General features: G+C 38.1%; 1 protein-coding gene across 1 annotated transcript in view; it reads right to left on the bottom strand.

Moving 5' to 3' along the window:
- syne2a (spectrin repeat containing, nuclear envelope 2a) overlaps nucleotides 1-18387 on the bottom strand; it is a 93836-nt gene that overhangs the window by 4789 nt on the left and 70660 nt on the right. Inside the window, exons 69-79 of the mRNA XM_030128355.1 lie at nucleotides 15748-15906; nucleotides 11827-11993; nucleotides 6499-6661; nucleotides 6005-6195; nucleotides 4996-5146; nucleotides 4334-4516; nucleotides 3561-3698; nucleotides 3093-3284; nucleotides 2432-2708; nucleotides 771-895; nucleotides 557-683 (exon numbers count right to left, since the gene is read on the bottom strand). Coding sequence (XP_029984215.1) covers nucleotides 557-683; nucleotides 771-895; nucleotides 2432-2708; nucleotides 3093-3284; nucleotides 3561-3698; nucleotides 4334-4516; nucleotides 4996-5146; nucleotides 6005-6195; nucleotides 6499-6661; nucleotides 11827-11993; nucleotides 15748-15906 — 1873 coding nt within the window. The remainder of the gene's footprint in view (nucleotides 1-556; nucleotides 684-770; nucleotides 896-2431; nucleotides 2709-3092; nucleotides 3285-3560; nucleotides 3699-4333; nucleotides 4517-4995; nucleotides 5147-6004; nucleotides 6196-6498; nucleotides 6662-11826; nucleotides 11994-15747; nucleotides 15907-18387) is intronic.

Here is an 18387-nt window from a genome sequence, read left to right as displayed (position 1 = left end):
TCTAAATTCTAATTCTTGGTTTTTCATAGGCTCTTTTAAAAATACATGACTGGCCACTTTATTAGGTACAATTGTTAATGCAAATATCTAATTGGCCAATCACATTACAGCAACTCAGTGCATTCAGGCATGTAGACATGGTCAAGATGATCTGCTGAAGTTATAAACCCAGCATGAGAATGGAGGAAAAAGGTGATTTAAGTGACACTGTGAAATAGTCCAACAACCATGTCACATTCAGACTAACTACAGTGGTTTTTTAAAGTGCTAGTTAAATTTTTTTTTAAAATTCTTGCTGTTTGTAAAGACAAACTTGAATGATCAAAATGTACAACAGTCCTCATTTAGTGCTTTTCACTTTCAGACATTTCATCAAGTGTACATGTAATAATAAAAAAAAAACCCTCACACACACAACTATAATCTCTTTAAAACTGCATATAACATATCTATACACCATTCACTTTTATGCTATGTAGTGTATGTATGTATTTTTGTCAATTTGTTTCATTCTCTGACTAATCTCTCTTCTCTTTCGTGCCTACAGGCCTCTCACCTGATTGTTTTTCGGTGTTAATCGCACCCGTCAGACCAAGCTCCTGTGGTTGTTCTTCATCATCCAGGATCAGTGAGACCCTCTTAAAGCTTTCAATGCTGCCACTGCACTGAGACATGAGATGCAACTGGAGGGAAAGATGGGAAAGAGTCAGCAGATGCTCCAGTTACACTTTATTTTTAATTTTGGAGTTTTTTAAATGTTGGAAACTTACATAGCTCCCCTGTTTTAGAGGCGTACTGGTTAGGGTGGGTGGAGTTTCAGTGTGGCCTTCAGGGTCTGTTTCGGCCTCTGCTTCTGATCTCCATCTTGGAGATTCGCATACAGACCTGCTTGAAACTGAAACACAAATCCGGAAACGCATTAAAGCTTTAAACAGTGTCCAAAATAGCAAATCAGAAACATTTGCTGTTAGATACAGAGCATTAGTTGCCTTCCCCTAGACATTACTTATTCTACTTCATATTTTCTCTTTATTTTGGTAACAACTAACTCAGCATATAATGTGAGAATGTATTTTCCCATTGCATGCTTAATTAATATTGCTGGGAGCTGCAAAAGAGGTAATGTGAATGTTTTTGCTTGCTTGAAAAAGTTGGGTCAAAAAAGATTCGGGCAAGACTATTTTACCTGTATACTATAAAATTTACTGCACGCTGTGAAAGACTTAAAATAGCATTTAACATGTATTGCTTCTTGGTAAAACATTACTTAATAAATGAGATAATTTTAATTATTTGTAGATCCTGCTTTGTTGCATATTTCTCAACTGCAGCTTAAATTCAGAAAGCTCAGAATCAAATAAATGGCCAGCCCACATACCAATAAAATTCATACCAGGAGTAAGTAAATACTGTTTTCCATCAGTAAAGTAATAAATAACATTGTAGCAGAGAGAAATGAGGTCAAAGTAGGTGGATGAAATGATGCAGGAGTTTGAGAGATTCATGTCAAAAAGGCTTAGTAAAAATAAGATACACATCTGTTCCACACACACACACACACCAGTAACATTCTATAAATGGCTGTGCTGCAGATATGGTGATATTAACTTGATTCCATCCTACCTTTAGCAACTAGTATCATTAACTGAGTTTTCATTACCTTCAGAAATGCGCAAAATGTAAACTGCACAATAGAAAACTACTCATGAAAACACAGAAATGTCACAAAAATCATCAAAGTTCGCAAAAAAGTTTTTACGCTCTCATGAGGTGGTTTTTGAGACGATATAGAAATATTGCACAAAAATGTAATGGAAATGCATGTTGCGCATTTTCACTTGTCATGGGCATGAAAAGTCTGGTGCCACCAGAAGTTCAATAACATCACACTGTTCATTAAATATTGGCTGGGTCATTCGAAAAGTCTGGAACCACAACACGGTGAATTCTGCACAATTACTTTGTCAAAATTGTAGAAGTATCGCTTGTATTTTGTGGAAAACTGTAATGGAAGCCCAGCTACTTTTCATTTATACCCACTGAAGATAAGTTTTTACAAAACAGTAGGCAACAACTAACTTCTAAACCACTCAAACAATATCAGCCGCAGAGCCAGCAGTTTGAAATAAAAAGTGGTCTCTGCTGTAGTATTTTCAGCTCAGGAAGCATCAATCATGTAAAAAGCTAAAATGTACTTGTGCCATAAATGTGCTCACAGTCAGCAGTGAGGGTTTTTATGGAATGAAAATTATATATATTTTTTAACCTTGACATATTCAAGTCCCAATAAAACACACTTTGTTGGCATAACTACCAGAAATCTTCAAGTTGCATTTTTTTTTCAGGGGTCTGTTTTGTATTTAAGAGTTTATAAGAAAAAAAAAGAGGTCCATAATCCATGTGTTCCTCTGTAAAATAGGTGTAAATGTACCTGCGCTGAAGTAAGCTCCCTCATCCTCATGTTCCTCATCATCGTCATCCTCATGTGATGATGAGCCTCCCACGTCCCCGGTGTGGTCCCACTCCAAGGGCAGAGAGTCCACGCTCATCGGCGTCTCCCGCCCTGAGCGCGACAGAGGATTGGTCAGCAGGTGGGTGGGCGTGGCCGGAAGACTTCCTTGACTCCGCCCAAGCCACGGTCGACCAATCAGCTCCAAGCTAGACTCCAAAGAAAAGCTGGTCGCTGAGACTTCAGGTTCTTCTGTGATCTAAAATAAAGAACAATGTGTGTCAGGTACATGTCAGTTCCACAGTAGAACTTAAAAGTGTGATAGTTGCTACTCATGTCAACTTTTTTTAATAAAAGAATTTCTAGATTTTTCCCTCTGGTTTCAACTAAGTATATAAATGCACAACAGGTATTAAGTCCATTATGTTGAGCCTGCAGGAGCTGTTCATCCATTATTTAAATCATATGAAATTCACATCAGAATAGCAAATAGAAAAACCCACATCTACTAACAAACAAATAACCCTGTATAACAACAGACCAGCTGTGCTTATCTGAAAACTGGGATTTTTCTGACATTTGCATGTATAAAACTGATTATTCTGCAGTAGTCTGAAGAAAAATATTTGAGCATCCAGCTTACAGGGGGCTGGCTGAGGCGCTGGTGGAAACGGACCAGTCGGCTGAAAACCTCCTGACAGTAGGAATGAAGCTCCTCCAGTTCGTCTTCTATCAGCGCTGCGTCCTGTGGCGAGCTCTTCTGGATCAGACCCTCTCCAAACACTATCAAGCCATCAATGCGCTCAGTGTTCAGGGTGATTTCCTTCTGGAAACTCTGAAAGAACACAGAGGGATGAATTAACAAAGCAAAATAAATTAAGCATCATCTGTAGAACAGGCTCCAGTTAATGATCTGAGAAGAAAACATAATTTTTTTTAGAGAGAGGCCAGTTCCTCTAAGTGCTACAAGATGTGTGCAAAGAAGAAATAAATAACCCAGCTTGGATACGGTTGGTTTCATAGGTTATTTGACTTAATTTAAAACATGTTAGAGCAGAAAAATGAACCAAGATGAAAAACTTGCACATCTGTCGATAAGCTGAGCGCTCACATTCAGCTGCTGTATCTTGTGATGAACGTCGCTCTCTGAGAAGTGTTCGACATTGGTCAGCTGTAGGTCCAACTCTGTCAGCCACACTAGCATGCTCTCCCTGGTGCCTTCGAATTCTTCCCTCTGACTTGTAAAATACTGAAAGAAAATGAAATATGAGGTAATTATGAACATCTGTACAGAGTGCTTAAAAAGTATTAAAATACCCCAAAGGAAAACTTTCATTGTTTATCTGGGCTGATATAAAACAACTGCAAATAAGAAATGACTTTTTGTCACACAAAAATAGGAAATGCAGATATAGAGAAATGAGAATGAGTGAACACTAAAAATGATCAAAACATAACATGGTGTTTATAGATGGTCCTTTTGCAAGATGCCCTAACAGTGAAGTTCATGATTATTGATAATAAAGTGTAAGAACAGTAGCATTGGGAGGGTAGATGTAGACCAAGGACATCTGGTGCATATAGTGACATTTGGTGAACAAAGTTTTTAAGTTCACAGTACACATTAATGAGTAACTTAACAGATAACACACAATAGCTAATACACATTTTTTAGATTTGATGTTACTTTGAAACTTTATAGTAAATATTCTGATCATTAAATGTGTGACAATGCAAAAAAGTCTCCTATTCTCTGCAATTCAAATCACACAAGGCACAAATAAACATCAGTACTACATCTCCTTCATAATATGATGTATATGTTCACTTCTTACAGACAAAAATGTGAGAAACATTGAGAGCAGGGTCACATGATTCCTGTACCTTAAGTCTGCGGAGGATGGCAGCCACTCTGCGGTGCAGGGTGTCCCAGCGCCGGTTCCCTTCATGGACCATGGCCTTGAGCTGACTGGCCCGGTCTGTGCGGTTTTCCCGAGCCAGCCGGCGGTACTGGTTATTGACCAGCTCCAACTGGGTCAACCGTTCATGAACTTGCCTCTGGAAACCCTAAAACAACAAGAAAGCAACAAACTCAACACAGACTCAGGAACAGTTTTTACAACGGAGCAAAAAGCCTTAATTAACAAACAGACTGGGTACAGACATGATGAGCTGCTTTTCTTTTGACAGTGAGCCATCAACAGTAAACTTTTATACACTGTATTTATTTATTTTGCACATATAGATTTTATTCTGTGTATATTTTGTTCTGTTTTTATGGTTACATGTGTTTTTTTTATTGTTGTGCATTGTGTAAGGCAGTGCGAAAATTTCATTGTACTATGAGAATTGTATGATTGTGCAATGACAATAAAGATTTATCTTATCTGATCATGGATTAAGAATTTAAAAAAGCGTCATGGTTCAAGAAAAGGCTTTAAGAACACAGCATTTGTGGATTCCATGCTTTGTGCTTAGAATATTTAGAAGGGGGGAAAAAGCATGATGAGATAAGTAGTGATAATGACACAAACATTTAAACAGACCTCAAACTTTTTGAGTTCCTCTTTGGCTTCAGTGTAAAGGACGTTTGCAGTGTTTGGGTTGGCAGCGGAGCGCTCTGCCATCTTCAGCCAGTCCTCAAAACGTGAGTAGTCATCGAGGAATTTACACCAGAGCCTCCAGGTCTCCTCAATCCTAGAAGAGGATCATTCTGGAGTTAAAGTCTACAGAGCTAAGATTCTGACAGGTGACTTAAAATGTTCAGCGTGCCTTGTTTCCTGTAGCAGTGATTTAATTATAATCTGAAGGGGTTTTAATAACCGAGGACAACCTCAAAGTGCTTTACAGTAAAATCAGAAAAAACAACGACACACTGTAGCCAAAATAATACAGTTTAAGACTATTCATACATTTCTCTTAATTGTGATCACAATAACATGCTTCAACACTTCACAAAATGAATATTCAGATTACTTTCTAACATGCAGTGAGTGTCTACAGAACTGTTTGCCATGTACAAAATTTGGCCCAGTAATGCAGGTTTTTAGACTTGTACTTAAATACAAGCCACCTCTCAGTTTGTGGATTAGAGCTCTGTATCATTTGGTAAGTAAGTTTTACACATATGACAACCATTTTTCTATCAGTCAGGAAATGTGTTTGCCTCAGATATAACAAACATATCAATATAGATGTCCCTTTTTTCAGATCTGAATCATGAGTTTAAAAACATTGCCCATATTAATATGTAATAAAATGTTTATTAATAACACAGGATGTTTCCTTTTCTCCTAAAAGTCTCTTAAGACTAAATGTGAAAACAGCTTGACAAGGTCAAAGTTGCACAGTGAAAGAACCTGAAAACTTTGCCAACGATTGAGGGACTTAAAATTTAACAATTAATTTGATTTGATTAGAAATGAACATAAAATGTGCAGCTGTAATTGTGGACTGAAGTAACTGGATAAGGAAAAAAACACCATAGAGAAAACCTCAACTTTGAGGATGACAGTGTCCTAATGTGACATGTATAAGTTGTCCATCAGATTGTACCTGAGCCTCCTGTCCAGAGCCATGGCACAGATGGTCCTCCAGCGCTGGTCCAGACTGTAACTGGTTTCCTGCAGAGAGTCGCCCTCGGCCTCAGTACTCCCAGCAGCATCCTCATCCCGGAGCAGAACATCACACAGACTGAGTACTGACGCCACGCCCTCTGTGTGCTGCTCAATGTCCCTCTGCAGCTCCTGGACAGACACACAGACAGACATGAGGATGGACAGACCGTCAGTCCATTGTATAGAAGCATCTGCCCACAGACACACAAACCAGAGGTAGGGGGGTCTGAATGGAACTACCACTCCCATATTTAAACAAAGGACTGATATGAATTATTAATCATGAATATAGACTGACTGAAGCAACAGTAACAACTCCATAAAGTAGCATAAGACACAACAACAGGGAAAAACAACAAAAATTAAATATGGACAAAGACAAATACCACAAAAAATAAAGGGAACTGTGTGTGTGCTGTTGTTGTTGTGTACCTGCTGCTCAGCCAGCCTCCTCTGGATCTCATGGTGGTGACAGACGCTGTAGGTGATCGGCCTGGACAGCTCGGCTTCGATGCGTGACAGCCATGAGCGGAGGTTGCTCATGTTTTTATCCAACTGCTGCACCGTCACAAGAGTCTCCTTCAGCTTTTTCACCCTAAACACACACCCACAGGGTGACAAACTGTATGGCAATTTGAATATTTTCAAGTGAAGGAATGAAATTAAACATCCCTCAAGTCAAACCTTTTGGCTTTTTACTTAACTGTTTAATGTATTTTACTCTTGAATGTATAACTGACGTGTGAATCTTACTTGAGCACCTTGCGGAATGTAAAACCAAATTTCGTTGCATTGTACAAAGGTATTTTGCAATGACAATAAAGCCTATTCTATTCTATTCTATTCTACTCTACTCTACTCTAAAATGAAAAATACTATAAATTGCCCAGTGATGTCAGAGAAATCCATGATTAGATGAAAATAAGCAGTGTAATGTATTTTTGCTGCTTTTCTAAATTTTACTGAATTTTTTATTAACCTTGGTGGAAGGGTAGGGCAATGGCCAAACATGGCAAAACTTTTTTTTCCCACTTTTTTCATTGAATTGCAGTACTCTGGGGCCTCAGTGGAGGTATGCACTCGACAAATTGCCTTTCTAGTTTTTAATTACGATTTAAAGGGGGAAAAAAGGAGGAGAGTAAAAAAAAAAAAAAAAAAAAAAAAGGAAATGAAATGGCCAAAAGATGCATAAAAATGAAAACCAGAAAAAGTGAAAGAGAAAAAGAAAAGCCACTGAATAAGGCACAACAGAGAAAAAGAGGAGGGAGAGAACAAACGCTGATGAAAGAAAGAAAAACGACCCAAAATACAGTATTTAGTTAAAAGCCTTAAACCCCTAACTCCACTCAGGTATCTCAAACTTCTAAGGTTACCATGGCAACTGACTCTTTTGTGAAACACACACAGAGCCACGACAACTGGTGTCATAGCAACGCCTGGAACAATAAAAGCTCTCCTCCACAGCTTGAAAGGCTGAAGTGTGCCCCGCTTGGAAGTTTGAGTTAATTTTCCCATTTGATCCTTCCTCTCCCGTCGGGGTCCAGCAGGGCCTGTCAGAGCAGAGAGGGAGAAGCTCTCCACCGAAATAATAAGCACTAAAAACAGCTGTGAGTGTAAGTGGCAGGCGCAAGAGAGCATGAAAGCCTCCCAATAGATGTCCGACAGCGGACGACTATAGAGGAGTGAGTGTGTGAGTGCTTTGAGTTCTTGTCCGTACTCATTTCATCGGACCTATAGACCTGTAGAGGAAGGATGTTTACGATCGGAAAACTTATCCAGGTTCTAAAAGAAAAAGGAACCTTCCAAAATGACACAATCAGGTCGTCTGAGAAGCAAAATGTGAATGGATTTTAGCTGTGAAACACAACTTTATCACATTAATGATGTTAGTTATAATCTGATTTGTTTTCTTAGTATCAAGTACAACATTTTCAGTCCAAATGGGTTTAAAACATAATTACAGTGATCACATTTCAGCATATTCATTATAAAATCATCTTAATTTATTACAACCTGGGCTTCAATAAAATAAAATACTGTCTTCTCTCCCAAATTCGGTAAATGGTTTATTGAAAAGAAAGTTTACTTCTTAATGCACAGCCCATGTTTTCATAGTATCATAGTAATCTAATCAAAAGCAGCAAAAACTTATTTAAGAGTAAAACAGCATTAACTTTACTTATTTCTTCCTTTGGAGTATCATTAAACAGCTAATGTTCCTGAATGTAACCAACCACCTTTGTCATTTGTTAGATTTAAAGAGTAAGTCAGTGTAATTTACACTTATTTAAGGCTGTAAAATTCAATGTAGTGAGTGTAAATTCTGTAAATGAAATACTCCTCCTCTTTACAGATTCAACTGTCCCGGTCAACTAAATTGTCTCCTCCTCTCTTTTCCCTGCTCTCTACCTCTGACAGCCTAACAAAGCCGAGCAGCTTCACGCCGAGGCCCAACAAAAGACACAAAACCCGGTCAGGGGTCCTCACTGCAGTAAAGGACAAGGGGAAAATGGATGAAGAAAACAGAAGACGAGAGCCGGGGGGATAAGTGAGGATATATGGTTTGGAAGGTAAAAGTTAACAGTAGTGGTGACGACAGGAGGGCTGGAAGACGGCTGTAAACCAAAGCGCAACTGACATTTACTCTTTTCTCTGTAATTACGTAGCTCTTACAGTACATGTGCTCTTTGAATTTCACTGTTTTACTGTTATCACCCTTTGCCTTGCAGTATTAGCGCTCACTTCATTGATTAATTACTATATATTTTCAAGCTATTCAATCAAAAATACAGTATATATATTCTATGAAGCAACTTAAAAGCAAAAAACTACTTGAGTGATATAAAATGTAGAAATCCTGCAACAGTAAAGTGAACAGAAAGAAGTGCAGTAAAGTGTGGTTGAATTATTACCAGTCTTTGTTATTAAATTGAACAGAATAATTAATTTATGAACCTGATATACTTTACCTGGCTCTGTTCAAGTTAAGTGTACGTTCATAATAAAACATGTGCACTGTCAAATCATTAGTATTTTCTCATGAAAGTTGACCCCTAGAAAAGACATGCATCTTACACAACTGGAACTACAAGTACCTCATTTCATCTCTTCAAACTAATTTTGAACCACATATATCAAGTGGAGCAGTGCTCAGGTAATTTAAATACAAGAGGGACATCTTTCTGAGAACATGGGAACATCTGAGCATCCACTCAGCTCAGTAATATGTGCTTTGATTCTTTGAAGTTCATACTATTTTCTGTGCCTTCTATCTTTACAATATTTTTGTGGCGACTTCTAAATTACTTTTTCTCTTCATTTCTTGCGATTTATTACCATTTATTATAATATTATCCTCTGCACTTCCCTGTTTTTAATTTATTGACCATGTAGATGATAAAACCTCAAAGGAAACTGAAAAGGAAACTTGTTATAACCCAATGGAGAAAACTGAAGAAAAAGTGGCTTTTTTTGGCTACAACTAGTGTGTTTAAACCAGTGTCGTATGTCTTACTGGAAGCTGACGGTGTTTCCATGTTTACTAAAGAGCCTCTGAACGTCCAAATGGGTCACATGTTATGACCACGAAAAGCTGAGAAACTGCATTTTACCTGAACTACATCAATGGATTAGTAAGATTAGTATTTCAAAAGTATTAATCATTTTAGATCAGTTGATGCTTTCGATCGTTTTTTTTTTTTTGGATGTTACCAGCTGCAAATTTACAGCAACCCCAGCCTTAAGTTGATGAATTGTTTGTTTAATTTGGGTCAGAAGAAGCACTAACTCGAACGCAACAAAATATAGAGACTGTGCAGATAAATATATACGACTTGATCATGGGTTGTAATGATTGGACTTAACTCGTGCTTAATTTGTGGGAGGTGCCGGAACGTGGGGTGGGGGTGTCCAGTGACTCAAAACGGGGATATTCTAAAATGCTTAATGTAAAAAAGATTAACGTAGCTTAATTTCAGAAAACTGCCATCAATCATCACCAAATCATCTGTCTGTCTGTCTCTCTCTCTCTTCCCAATTGTCAAGACGGATTGAATGACTGGACTCAAACGTGTGGTGCTGAAGGGAAAGTGTTTTATTATCAGAAAAATACAGCTTAACATGTACAGCATCCATAATATTGGGGTTTTCATTTTGATTTTTGCAGAGCTGAAAGTGCACATGATTAGAAATGTCCGTGCATAATTTGGTGATGACTGATCACTGTTTTCGGACATTAAGCTACGTTAAGCTTTTTTACATTAAGCGTTTTAGTCTGTCCCCGTTACGTCCATGTTTCCCTTAAAATTAAATGCATCTGAACACAAGATTTCTGTGCAACTTCGATGGGAAATAAAGACTGACAAGGCAGATAACAATAAGCTGTTTTTTTTTTCATTTAGGGTGTTTATTTTTTCATAGAGGTGGCGGATCTCGCTCAAATTAAGACCTGGACTTAACTGAAGCAGAATAATTACTCTGATAGGATGATAATGCAGTTCTGTGTTAAGATACATATAAAAACACCTTCATCAGTTCTGCATCTCCCAGTTTTTGACCCCTAGTAGTAAAACAATTAGAGCTGCACAACATATCATTTGAGCATCGTCATTGCAGTGTACGTGTGTGCAATAGTCACATCGCAGGTCCTGCAATGGAGAAGGTAAATGAACTCAATGTGTTCTCATTTAATTTCAACCTGGGTACCTGACACACACTGCACGCAGCAATCCACCAATAACAATCGCTCTTAATCAGTTTACCGACGCAGACCACGCCCCTACACATGGAGTGAGTCACTGGTAACAACATTGAAAAATGAGCAACGAACAAGAGAAAATCACTGAAAACTAAGACTTGGTGCCAAAAAGAAAAGCAATGTCAGTATCTGGAATTATTTCAGCAACAAGAAGAATGATACTGAAACATGTGTTCTGTGTTGACAGTGCCGTGCACCTGTTGACACAACCAGAGGTAACACAACTAATTTGTTTGACCATTTACATCGGCACCACACAGCTATTACATCCTCCTGAGTATTTTGTCATACAGCAGGGTTAAAAAAAATCGCAATGTCAGTTTTTTCCTATATCGTGCAGCCCTAAACACAATGCTGGATTAACTAGTCAGAGTTCCCTAAAATCTGCTTTAGCCCCCCACCCCTTTATGAACATAGAACCCACTATGACGAGTGCTGCTTTAATGCATGCCGACAGATCCCACATTAACCCACCATCACGCCACCACAGACAAGAGGAAGGGGAGGGGGAGTGACCGTGGACATGACAACATATGGTACTGTCTGAGACCCTAGTGGTGTTGATGTGGGGAGGGGTGGTGCGGAGGTCAAGAGAGAAGTCTGTATGTGCTGCTCCTCCACTGGGCGGTCCATATGTCTGACAGGGTCGGGGGGCTGTAGCCGTTTATGTTCACAGGGGCTTAACCTTCAGTACAGTCTGTGCGTTACAAGCCATGTACTCCTGACAGCTGCAGAGCAGGGCTACCACAACAGCAGGTGGATGGGTCCGCATTAGAGCCGTTGTTTAATTACAGCCTCCCAGTTAAAGTGTTCTCGGCTCTTAATTATGCTTTTTAAAGTGGAGTGGCTTCGCTGGGAATGTGGTGAATACACTCGATCTTGTTAAAATGAAGAGTTAAAATACACGCAGCTTCACTCATTTGTCCGCTTTCTTTCATGTGCTTTTGAGAGAATTTATATGCAAACAGGTCAATATATCCCTGTTTTGTGCCGGCTCCACTCACCTGGCCTCGATGTGGTGGAAGAGGTTGTGCCAGCGCTGGTTGACCTCCTGCAGTGAGCCGTGGACTTGGCTCTGCTTGGCCTCATCACTGGCTAACAGCAGCTGCTCTCCCAGCTGCTTCAGGTGGCTCTTATTCTCACTGAACAAGTTGATTTCCTCCATGCAGTCCTGTGAGGGGGGGTCAAATAGGGGATTATGCTGTTTTATAAATCACACCCTGAGCCAAAACCTCCATGGAAACCTCACAAAACACAAAAATGTAACACAATATAATTACTTTACATGAGTGAATGTTAAAATCCCTCTTCCATGTCTGGATTTTTGTGGAAAAATGTTCAGATTTTCTAGTTTTACTTGAGTTTCAGTCCTCTCTCCATTTTTTCTTATTCATTCATTTATTTAATCCTTTCATGCATGTTGTACAGTTATTCAAGCTTCAATTAAAACCACAATATTTGCAATAATTACTCCAAATTAATTGTATTAATAGCAGTGCATAGCACTGCAATTATTCCCTGATAATTAGTGCTTCTGTTATTTTAATACACTGAGTCATTAATGTGGCTGTAATCATGTGTCATAAATCCAACGTGTCTACAAAGATGTTTATGCAAAACATGACATTTACCATTAAATTACGCTCAAACCATCAAAATAAGAACTGAATCCAATTGGATATGTCTCCATTTCTCAATAATTCATGCATAAAATGGATAAACCTTTGTTTCTTTCAGTCATTTCTTTCCTCCTCTCCTTTCTTTAGTGTATTTTCATTCATTTGTTTATATATTTAAACCTCTAAAAAAACGAAATTGAGGGAAATCCTGACTGCCAATGGTGCACAGGTACATATAATAAAACAAATAAAAGGAGTAAAAACAAGAAACAACACCTGGCAATAACAACTGCAAAGTTAACCACAGTTGTACTATGCAAAAGTAAGGTAATATAGATATAATAATAAATATTAAAAAGGAAAAACTGTTAGAACAAGAGCAATTAAAACGAGTGACGTTAATTAAACCTTCAAAATGTCTCAGTGGTATTTATGAGGATCGATTAAAAGATTGTTGATATCAGTGTCAGGGTTTTTAGACACTCAAATATTATTTAAATGGTTGTAAAATGTCAATTCTTATTAGTCGTCAGCTGATACAAGGTTTTGAACAGTCACTGACAATTATTCAGACATGCAATGTTCTTTTTTGTAATTAAATGGAGCAATGTAATGAGCACTAGAAATAATACAGGAGACACAACTTGCATGAACAATTTCCTTAAACACTTATGTCTACACTGTCACTGTTTGATTAAGTAGATTTATTCTAACTGTCTGCAGTTCATGTCCACAGGCAATCATAAATTATAAACTTAATAAAAAGTAATAGATAAAAATAACAGATTTAGAAGCCTTGCAAGCAATTGCTGGTGGATGCTGTGCCATAACTGTCATATATTCAATTATGTAGAATTGTTTCCGACCAGTAACGAGTTTCTGCTGGCAGAAGCATTTAACTTATCATCATTATTTTACAATAGTCAATAGGGGAAGTTTATAATGTATTGTATCTCCGTATGTTATATTTCTGGGCGATTCACTGGGGAAAAGTAACACAGTCCCCACTGGGATCACAATATTCATTATTTTCTTTATCCTTTGTTTTATATCTTGCATAAATTGCTGCAGTAGTGAATATATACAGTATGAATGAAAAAGAGGGACATTAAACTTTTCAACAGTGATGAAGTGCACAAAACCATTAGAGTTGCACTGGACAGAATCTACTCGATGTCTGTTATAAAAACCAATGTTTATCGATCTGGTATAAATATAATGACTTACAGATTACACTTGTGCATATAAGTGTCCCATTCACTCAACTTTTCACACAGCTGCTGAGTTCTACCTGTTGTTTTCAGCATTCCAAACTATGAAATGCAACTAATTTTCTCATCTCATTTCACAGCCCAAAACAACCACCCTGCAATGCACAAACCAATTATTATCTTGTTGACTAAATGAGCATGCTTCGTGATGAGACTGGACAGTACAAAAGGCTTTCAGTTCTTCAGAGGACGACTGTTGTCCATGGACAAAGACCGAGCAGCCATTTCATTCCAGGACACCATCTGTTATAAACAGCATAATGCAGTTTGCTCATGTATGGATGTGAATCATGCTTTGGACCGGTTCGAGGACTGTCTGTTGGAATGTTAGTGTTTGTTTGGTGATAATGTGTGAATAGTATCTGTCTTAAACATGTCATGGTCTGGATTCTACATTTATGAATTTACATGCAATAAATCACAGGTTATATACCATTACCTCTGTCAGTTTGCACAATTACTGCACATTTATGTAAATATATATTTTTCTCTTAGTTACAGTAGTTTACATTTGTTATATTTTTATGCTCATTTTCTGTTGCATGCCATTCTTAAATGCCACTTTGGTTTGCTTTTTTTTTAATTTCCTAGTTAAATTATTCTATTTTATACATCTTAAATTGTCTTGGCATTTAGTGTGGATGGCAAAGTAAGATTTTCGTTGTACAGGGAACCTGTTTCTTTACTGTACGCATGACAATAAAACACTTTGAGTCTTTAATCTTGAATAACATTTCATGTCTTGGTTGGCAGATAATGTATAAAGCACAAAATAATTCCAATTCCAAATGGTATTTAGACGTTGTTTGAGGTTAAAGAGGAGCAGAAATGTTAAAAACAAAGGTCAGGATCAATACAGTAGAGGTACATCTGTTAGAGGGGTAAAGTGAGGGTGGGTCAATATGATCACAATATACAGCCGCAGAAAAAATTATTAGACCATCAAAAGTCATCAAAAACTAGAAGCACTCGGAGAGCGCAGACCTCCGCCAAGGCTGATCAGTGGGCCCCCCCGTGGGCCCCCCCACCCCCGATCACCACCAAAATGTAATCATTTCTTCCTTATCCCATTTCCAACAAACCCTGAAAATTTCATCCAAATCTGTCCATAACTTTTTGAGTTACGTTGCACACTAACGGACAGACAAACAAACAAACAAACAAACAAACAAACCCTGGCAAAAACATAACCTCCTTGGCGGAGGTAACAATGGTTATGTGATCAAGTACCAACTCCTGTGTGTATCATGTGACTAAAACAAACAGAAAAGAAAACGTGGAATGCCTAAAAGCACTGTTTTTGTCAGTACAGTGCCATAGCTATTGATGTAAGAACTGAAGTGATTTTGGTTATTATCAAGAAAACATGGAAAATGGCTAGATATCAGCTCTGAAATTAAACTCTTATGAGCTATTTTTGTTGTTATCATTATATTTGTCCAAACAAATGTACCTTTAGTTGCACCAGGCATTAAAATAAACAAGAAATTGAAGAAAACAAGGATGGTCTAATAATTTTTTCTGCAACTGTGTCTTATAGTATTTAAAATGTTTCAAAATGTTGTTTGTTTTTATTTATTTTTCATAAATACCCAGCTAACTATTCATAAAACTGAAAAAAAGAACAATGATTTTGTTTCAGAATTGCTTTAACCTAAAGAGCTGCTCACTTATAATTGTATGTACAACGGTTATGAGAAATGTGCCATAGCTTCAGCCTACACCCCTGAAGTCAATATTTTTATGTTTTTTCATATATCTTTGTGCCTTGCTGCTGATCATTGTTTGTATTAAGTCTGGGAAAATTAAACAGAGACTGAAATAAAATAACTGAACTGTTATGGAACGTCAAACTAGATGTCACTCAGCGTTTGTATGGTTTAAACAGCTCAAAACAATCACCCCATTAGAGTTTCAGAGATAAAATCTGATGTGGTTGTGAAGTACCACTAACTGAAAATCTGTCATGGGAAAACTGTGGAAATTTGCTGTGGTTGGAAAAGGAGGAGGAGGGAACGTTCCCTGAGTAAAGTACCTTCTTCAGCTTCTCCACCATTTCTTCGAAGCTCAGGTCTGCACTGTGGCACACTTTGTTCTCCATCTGAGCCAGCCAGTCACAGAACTCTTTGTTCTTGTCGTTGAAGATGGTCCAGGCGTTCAGGCGGTCTGCGATCTCCTGCTTACGTAAAGACACCTTGGAAAAAAATAAGAGTGTCGGAAGGTGAGTTTTCACACTGTTGGACACGTTCAGGTCTTATTTTCATACTGTAAAAGCAGGAAAAGAACTTCTAGGTGCATTTAGTTCAACCTCAAAGAACTAAACAGTTGTCTAAAATGTTAAATAACTTCTGAACCACTAATCCAATCAATACATTGGAATAATTCAGATAAAATGCAGTTTCTCAGCTTTTCATCATCAGATATGATCCATTTGGATGTTCAGAGGCTCCACAGTGAACATGGAAGCACTGTCATCTTCTGTAACACTGATGCACCAGTAAAACCCATGGAGTTTGATAAATGACCTTGGTTACAGGCACATTTTCTACAGTTTTGATGCAATATTGTTTGAATTTACTCTGAGCTTTTATGAACATCTACATGATAGGTAAATCAAATCTAGGAAAATACCTGATTTCTACTGAAAAATGCAAAACAGACAGGATAATATTGCTTATGGAAGGTTAGAGCTAGAGAAAAATGACCTTGGAAGTCAACGCAGAAATAGTTCTAGGTCTTTAAGGGTTTGACTGGTCGATAAGGGATATTTATTCTAAATATAAAGCTGGATTGGGTAATTTAAACAGGTATGTTGTGCTTTTGTTTTGTGCATTTTGTGTTTGAGGGGGATGATGTGTATCATTTCAACATATAATACAATTCCCTGCCAAGTGTGGGGATAAAGTCCATTTTGTGATTTAAAGATTGCACTTACAACTGTGCTTTATCCTTCAAAAGTGACAGTTTAATGGTGTTAACTTGTTTTGATGCTGACAGGATACCTGTAGTGGCAGTTATTACACAATTAAATACAGGCAGTAATGTTTTAATCCACTGATCCTCCTTAACTTAGAAACTCTGCATGAAAACTGAAGTTACAATCAACTCCTGCTGGCTACAAATTAATACTGCTTCAATAGTTGCACTGCTGAGTTAATGCCACTACAAAGCTGGTTGCACAGTATTTTCATATTGTGATTTTAAGTCCTTTTTTCCATTAAACTGAATGAACTGTTTATAGTTTGAATGCCTTTATGGTATGCAATAAAACTAAGATTAAGTGTTTTTGCACAAAGGCAGTCAGGACCGTTTAAGCTCCATCATTAATCAACTGAATCAATTCCCAAGTGTCTGAATATTAAGTAAAATTAACAGGATTCATTTTCCTAATGACAGCTTAATGCCATGAAAACACCCCATTACACAGATGAGGAGGGGGGCTGATGATCTTTTTGAGGTTAAGGGGCTTAGTGAGGCCTTCAGCACTTGTACAGACCGGCTATATATTACTGCTCACTGGCATTATTTGATTTTCATTAGCCCTTTGGTTTTAAAGTACTAACAATGTTGGTCCTTTTGCTCTGTGGAGTCTTTAGGGTGCAGTGTAAGCTGCTGTCACCCCGACAGGACTTTGTGCTTTTCATGCAACAATAGAGCCTGTCCCCTGAATCCCCTGAGCTCAGCCAGGCCATCTGCTCATCAGGCCCATTCCAGTGGCTTCCCCCACCTACAACCTGTTAACTATGCATGCGGTGGCTCAGATGGATACCCTCAAGTCATATCAGGACTAAAGTGGGGAACAAAACAAAGTGGAAGACATAGCAGCTGAAATTAGTTTTCAACATTTACCCCCAGTTGTATGTCATTGGCATTGTTATATTAAAATGACTAAAAGGACTCAGGAATCAGAAACCATAAGAGTGTAAATGTATCCTGTTATAGGTGGTGAAATAATCTGGTCCTCAATATACTGCTGTGTCAGAATTAATTTGATAAAAACTTGACAAGTATAAATATCAACTGGACACCCACAGACAGGCCTCACTCTGCCAAAACAGGAGCAGGTGGAGGCGGCCATTTACAGGGACGACCCAATTAGTAGGAGCACAAATTACTATTAAACCCATAATAACTGAATGAAATGCCCCATGCGCGTCATAACTGTTGTTTCGCAACAACAACGGTGTGTTTGTGTATAAGCCAAAAGACTTAACTGTAGGAATTTGAGCCTCTGTGTTTACAAAGAGCCACTCTCACCATTAATAATGCCCTTACAGATTTAATAGCCTGCTCTGTTTGCATTTTTCAAGCTCAGACCAAGTCCAGTCAGGAGCTATTTGTACTCTGGTTGCCACTCAAGGGATTTTTTTCTAAACATTTGGAAAAAGCACAAGAAGTCGTTAATGTTCCTATTCAAGCCCAAAAAAGCCCAATCGACCTCTTCACACACTGACTCTGACCTAAACAACTAAGGTTTTGCAGTAGAAATGTTAAGAAAAGTTGTTTTAACCCTTTGTTGTAACTGTTGGGACACACAGTAAAGAGACTACACTTTTCCCTCCATGAACCTCCACATGCCGTCTCTTTTCTTAAACAAATGAATGTGTGTGGCGTCCCAGTTGTGCAGAGGCTTTGTGCCTCCGGTCACCGCTGTAGCCACTTTCCCTCCTTCTCT

The sequence above is a fragment of the Sphaeramia orbicularis genome, chromosome 24 (assembly GCF_902148855.1).
Source record: "Sphaeramia orbicularis chromosome 24, fSphaOr1.1, whole genome shotgun sequence".
NCBI lineage: Eukaryota > Metazoa > Chordata > Actinopteri > Kurtiformes > Apogonidae > Sphaeramia > Sphaeramia orbicularis.
The sequence above is the reverse complement of the archived record's forward strand: the minus strand, read 5'-3'. Positions and strand labels throughout refer to the sequence as shown.